This window comes from Pygocentrus nattereri, chromosome 29 (assembly GCF_015220715.1).
Source record: "Pygocentrus nattereri isolate fPygNat1 chromosome 29, fPygNat1.pri, whole genome shotgun sequence".
NCBI classification, from domain to species: Eukaryota; Metazoa; Chordata; class Actinopteri; order Characiformes; family Serrasalmidae; genus Pygocentrus; species Pygocentrus nattereri.
Genome location: NC_051239.1, coordinates 16,710,117 through 16,717,004, shown reverse-complemented (window position 1 = coordinate 16,717,004; position 6,888 = coordinate 16,710,117). Strand labels below are relative to the sequence as shown.

The following is a 6,888-nucleotide window of genomic DNA, read 5'->3' as shown; positions in this document are numbered from 1 at the left end:
ACATTAAAATCAGAGTTTTATCATTGCAGAGTTTAAATACAACAATTTCTAAAAATGCATTGAAATTACAGACGAGTATTTTTCAGTTCCCAGAATTCATTAGGACTCCTCTGAAGGCCTAGAAGGTTTCACTGATGAATCAATTCAGCCAGATAAAACATCAAAGCAGTGTTTTCTTTCATGAACACTTTATTATAATTGTAATTTAACTGCATTAAAAAGGATCAACAGTTAGTTTACAATAAATGAATGATGTTCAACACAAGAAGGAGAACATTAAAACATATGACCACAAAGAACTGTGTCACCATTAGATCATGAATATGAGGAAAAGATAAAAGACCAGAAGATAAAACTGAAAAAGCAGATTAGAACGCATTCAGCATCAAAACCCATGACAATGGAAAATATATAATAATACCAAAACAAAACCAAAGAAAATAAAAAAATAATTAAAATCCATCACACAGTATTAAAATAATTACAATATTTTCCTGCTTTATTTTATTTTGATACTTTTAAAATATGTTTAATATTTATATAAACACTTAGTTTAAATGGAAAATGGACAAGTCTTTTATATTGTAGAGTAAAAGCATAACATTTTGCAGGGATGAAGGACCATAAAAAGAGACAGAGGATTTACATTTTAATGCATGAGAGATTTTTTTCTTCTTCTAAAAATAATTCTGACAGTCTAAATGTATTCAGGTCCTTTTCTGTCTTCACTCCTTAAAACCCAAACCAGGAGTTCCTGTAGAAGCAAATCTTGTTTTAATTTATGGATTATATCAACAATGAGAGAGTCTCATCTCTGTTAGTGAAGTTTTTTCACACTGCTATCGATGTAAACAACACACTAAATAACTAATAACAACAAGTGTGATAAAATGTAAAAGAATAATACTGTGACAGCGCCCCCTGCTGTGAGGTCTCAGCTCTGCAGTTTCAGTTTCCATTTCTTAAAGTTTTAGCCTTTAGAACATTAATCCTCCACACAAACAGTCACACATTCAACTCTCCTCCTTATTCAGCACCATCACGGCAGCATTTTATTTGATGAATGTAATGAACATTAACTAAGAAGAATAAGCAGAAGTTAGCATTTCAGTTGCCCTGAACTATTTAGGAAATGATGTCTATGTAAAACACTTCTTAGTCTTTTCTTATTAGTCTCTAATCAGTGTAACTCTAATATACAAACCTGGCATTCAGCACTCAAGATGTTTCAGCTTCCATCATTGCTTATGTTCTGCTCTGCTCATCAGGTTTAGCTGTGAAAAACGTAATGATGAACAATCCACATTAGTCTTTTATCAGATTTTATATAGTAGCAAAAAAACAAACACTACTAACACTTTGAAGAAACACAAAAAGACTGAGTTTTTACCTCGAGCTCTGTAGCATTTGACCCCCAGCACGATGGACACCAGCAAATATGGAGACACTGCCATTAAACTGCTGAGCAGACTGAGCGCTGAGACTGGAGCTCCTGAACGGGACAAACATGATACACACACAGTATAATCACTGTAATGTAGAATAGAAATGGCTGCTGAGGGCATTCTTATTAAAATATAAATTATAATGATTAGATATTTTCTGTTAAAGCAGCAGACCTCTGACTGAGAGCCAGCTCTGTGGTGACTCTCCTCTCTCTGGGTGTTTACAGTGGTAGAGACCTTCATCTGACTTTGAGACAGTACGGATGATCATCTCTCCTGTCGTCTGGGTCTGGAGCAGTGATCCATCTTTATAGAAATCAGCTGTGAGGTTTGAGGGCTTTGTGGAGCGAAATAAACAGCGGAGAGTCAGAGAATCTCCCTCAGTCACAGGATGGACAGGAATGTCCAGGATCACATCACCATCTGTAGGAGAGAGAAAGTGATACAGAGTGAAGTAACAACTTCTTAGGCTAAAAGAGTTTTTAAAGAAGCAGTGAAAACTGATGCAACATCACCAATTAGGTATTTTATTATGGAGTTCATTAATAAGTGCATTTCAAATTGACCCATTACTCTGTATTGATTGTGCACATAACAATTTTTGGAATTTCTTAGACTGAAAATTGCTTAAACAAAGTTACAAGTCAAATAACACTTTGATTAGTTTGCTCTGTGAGTTTGTGTTCTTGAGTAAAAAGATGTTTTCAGTCTGGAAAGCTAAAGCTAAGCTAGTGGATAACCAGTGATACTTAATGATGTATAACTCACAAATTAAAATCCTAATTAATTTTAGTTATTGCTCAATAAATTAGTAATGAGCAGCCAGCAACCAGCTACTGGCTTGTTAAGACATAATAAAGACTGATTTTGTTAATGGCTCAGATCATCTTTAATATTTGCAGTGGAGAATTCATTTTAAAAGAATTGAGCGCAGTAGTGTACATCCTCAGATAATTCTAGTTTGGCTTCTCTCTCTCTCTCTCTCTCTCTCTCTCTCTCTCTCTCTCTCTCTCTCTCTCTCTCTGACTTTAACTGTGTGAGAGGCTTTTTAACTTTAACTGTCTAATAAACTAAAAATAATTCATGATTGTGTATAAAAAATATCACAGTAAAATAAATGAAATTGGATGAATTGCTGCTGGTGTTAGTGATTTTAATGGTAGAAATGTTTTATACAGGTATCATCCATCCATCTATCCATCCGTCTTCTAAGCCACGTATACTTATACCGAGTCACAGAGGGTGCTGGAGTCTACCCCCCTATTCATCAGGTGGAAGGCTCTACAGATATGAGTGAATCTATATAGTTTTAATTCAGTGTAATATCAGCTGCTGCTTTAGTTTCAAGTTATTTCCAAGTCACCTCAGAAATATATTCATGATCACTGACATACAAAAAAAGTAATGCAATTACTCAATTAGTCTTTCAATACACTCTTATTGACTCGTACTTACACAATTAACTGTACTTAATTAAATTATCACTACAGTAACTGTTCTTAACAGTTACTTCAGTAGAGATTTTCACTTCTTCTCCACTCCTGTTAAAATACTGAATTATAAAACTCTGATGGGCTGCAAACTAAAGCTGCTGTCTTTGTAACACACTGCTGTCATTTTGTGGGCTGTATATTTTTAGCTGTGTGTTTGTTCCCAGTGTTCTCCTTTTCATTAATGACATCACATGTTATGAGGTGTTCCCACCCTGGACTGGGCTGGCAGACTCAGTTGTTGGTCTCTTTTGCACTGGTTTTGTGTTCCTCTGTGGGCAATCAATCCTAAAACTGAAGTTCTGATGTTTCTTTGAAAAAATCACAGTAAGACTGGGAGGTGTAATAAAGGCAAAGAGGGACTCAGTAGCACCAAAATATTTAAGAATATGTTTGTTATTGAGGCTTCTGAGTAATTTTCTGTAAAATACCTGCTTTATGCTTTTTTCCCTACACAAATAATGAATAGCTTCTAGTCAAACGTTATGGTCATATGATCGTGCATGATTTGTAAAGAGACATTTGCTGATATATAGTACTGGATGATAGTTTTACAGTTATAATGTACTTTAAACACTTAATGATGGAAATAAAATATATATTGTATTATAAGAAAAAATATTATATTTTTAGTATTTGATATGTTGTTTTTATACTATTTTCAATTCAATATAGGGTTAAATGATTTGCACATCATTACATTTTGTTTTTATTTACATTTTGCACAGCGTCCCAACTTTTTTGGAGCTGGGGTTGTACTGTTGTCAACATATCTTCATCACTGTAATGTCAGTTTTACATTTGAGACCTAAACATCAAACAAGACCTTTTTTTGAACTGTAAGACATTGATAGGTACAGATGTTTGACAGGCTGCAAAATCCTACAAATGCAAAATGCTTCCCGACCCCTCAGACTTTATTATTATTTTAGCCTTTATAGGCGACTCACAGCAGCACACAAACAACATTTATAAGGGCATTTTTTCTCCTGCTACTTCAATAAAATTTTACATTGTGCAGCTTTAATGATATAAATACAGTGAGAAAGACGCCACACTCACCTGATACAGTCAGTGTAACAGCTGCACTGGTGTGTGTGTAGATTCGGCCTGTTGACTGTGTTCCCTTACAGGTATAATCACCTGCATGAGTCTGATCAACATTAGAGATTTCATATTTCTTCCTTTGAGCATCTCTGAGAAGATTATTATTCTTATACCATTCATAATTCCAGTCATCTCCACTTTCTATTCCACATGTCAGAGTGACTCTCTCTCTCTGATGAACACATGACCAGCTGGCTGGACGTCCACTGTAGCTTTTGGTCTCTCTGTTGAGAAATTACAGGTAGGTTTGTATTGTATGTAATGTCTAACATACACGACTGCATTCAAAACCATTTACTTTCTATTACAGTAAACATAGAACTGGCTCTTGTACATGTATAGAAAAGAAATTAAGTTGATAGTAACTGATTTAACCCATGGGGATATTTTATGACTATTTAAATATTTCATGTGACAAATATCAACTTTGACCATGAATGCTGATAAAATCCTTCAGGGTAAAGTATCAGCTCGACTCGGGGCAGCTAATTGTTGTGACTTGTGACATTACAAACACGTGTGTGTTGCCAACAGGGAACAGATGGACTCTGACTGACAAACTAAGCAACGACAACACTCATAACATGGTAAAGGATCTGTCTTCAGCTTCTCTGTTTCTTTTTTAATTGCCGGCTTTTCTTAATGCCAATATTGATTTATCTTACAGTGAAATACATCTATAATCTACATTATTAACTGGGCATTTAAAAGTCTAAATTAATTAATGAATGTGCTGATCTCTCATTTACAGTGAATGTGTTATCATGTATGATTTTACTGAATTGGGCTGTCTGTCAAAGTCATTTATTAAAGGAATGGAATTATATGCAAATTTACATGAACACAAATAAAACACTGCAGTAGATTTTCATGTAATGGTTCACCTTGAGTTTGTCCACAGTGGATCAGCACTAAAGTAGGAGAGACACAGAGAACATGATGCATTAGTGTGAAATATTCACTACACTGTAAAACTGATGAGTGAAGTGAAAGAGTTTGATGATTCGATCTGTCTCTGTTCAACCCAGCTAGGAGGTGAAGGAGACGTAGAAGAGTCGCGCACTGTTAAGGCCGAGGCAGCGTGAGTTTCATACACGTTTACTGTCTTTATTTCTCTCCAGTCTGTGATCTCTACACAACACATTGGAAGAATTACTTCTGCTTAACCAAACCAACAAGGACTTCTGAACCATATCTGCCCTCTGCTTCACAGAGACCTGTCTGTCTGATCTGACCCCAGACAGTGTGCTGCTCCTCCAGGCGTCCAGCTGCGCAGAGCAGACAGAGACGCACAGCTCAGCAGCAAAACCAGAGGAATCAGCTTCTACATCAACAAGTGCTGGAGTAAAAATGTCGTAGTGCTGTTAAAACCACTCACTCCTCATCTAGAGTCACTTTACATTAACTGTAAACTGTTCTGCTCTCACAGAGAGTTTTCTTTACCAGCGCAAATCTAACTGACCACATGTTCAAGTACAGCACGTCATGTGTGCCACAAGAGAAGGAAATGTTTTGGATCTTTATTAAATCACTGTTAAAATGTCCCACACACAGCTTTCTGTCTCTCAGCACAGTCTCAGTCACATTAAACAGCAGGACCTTAAACGTTTTCAGCAGACGCAAAGTAAGAAAAGCTCCAGGTCCAGACGGCGTCTCTCCATCCTTCCCTAAAGCACTGCTCTGACCAACTAGTGTCCATTTTCACCAACATCAATAAATCACTGGACCTTTTCTCTGTTACCATGTGTTTCACAACATTTAGCATTATTCTTTACTGGAGGAGGATTATAATCTTAATATGCTAATTATTAATGGTAATAATAATTATTAATGTTACCATACCGCTAACTTCAAGACTAATGGTTTATAGTGCGCACTTGTATGTGACGTCTCAGCTACATTGATTTTCTGTCCTGCACTAGTAGCTCAGAAAACTATACTGCTTTTGTGGAAAGAGCCACAAACACCTTCTTTGCATGCGTGGATTTTATCTCATTCTTTTAACCCAGAATGTAAACTACACTATGAAATGTGGAACAAAGCTGTACAGAACAATTACAGTACAGTTACACTACAAAATACATATTATTTAAATACGAATAAGCAACAGCAATATAAAGATAATCTTTACTTACAGAGCATCAGAGAGAGCAGACTGAGCTCCATACTGCCCCAGTAATGACTGAACAAGGACCTGAACACCTCCCCTATACTCAGAGAGAGAGAGAGAGAGAGAGAAAGGGAGAGAGAGAGAGAGAGAGACAGCGAGACAGAGAGAGAGAGAGAGAGAGAGAGACAGAGAGGGAGAGAGATCTTGTGTTCTGCCTTAATGTTTTTTGTGTGCGGCCTGAATCTTACAAACCCAAGTCCTTCTGTAAAATACTAAGGAGCTGATGTTTAAATCTGCTTTGACCTGTATTTTATTGAAATTAAACAGTTCAAAGAAAAGATATAATGTTCTACTTTATCAACTTCATTGTTTTTTTTAACATATGAAATTGATTCCTGCAATAAAATACAACAGAAAAACATTGACAGACTGATTTTTAATGAGCACCGTCTATCGCTGCATGAACAAATGGACGTCATTTCTCAGCAACATCTGAAAGGCTGCTGAATTCTCTGGGCTCAAACTCATCTGAAATGAACTAGTGCACAGTGGAAATGTGTTTTGTGGTCTGACAAATCAAACCTCTAGATTATTTATAGAAATAATGAACGTTGTTTTCTCTGGGTCAAAGAAAAAAAGGACTATTGTTACCAGCGTAAAGTTCAAACATCAGCGTCTGTTGTGTGGAGTGTGGGGGAGGTGGTATTAGTGGGTAACTGGCACATCTGTGAATAAA

At 36.3% G+C, this 6,888-nt stretch overlaps 1 protein-coding gene across 1 annotated transcript; it reads right to left on the bottom strand.

Moving 5' to 3' along the window:
• Positions 1-602: 602 nt before the first annotated feature.
• Positions 603-6,361, bottom strand: LOC119262821 (B-cell receptor CD22-like). Its single transcript, XM_037536219.1, has 6 exons — positions 6,178-6,361; positions 4,927-4,953; positions 1,620-1,868; positions 1,391-1,492; positions 1,205-1,274; positions 603-754 (listed from the first exon to the last, which is right to left on the bottom strand). The coding sequence occupies exons 1-5, from the start codon at positions 6,206-6,208 to the stop codon at positions 1,246-1,248; spliced, it is 438 nt and encodes a 145-aa protein (XP_037392116.1). The 5' UTR covers positions 6,209-6,361; the 3' UTR covers positions 603-754; positions 1,205-1,245.
• Positions 6,362-6,888: the final 527 nt, after the last annotated feature.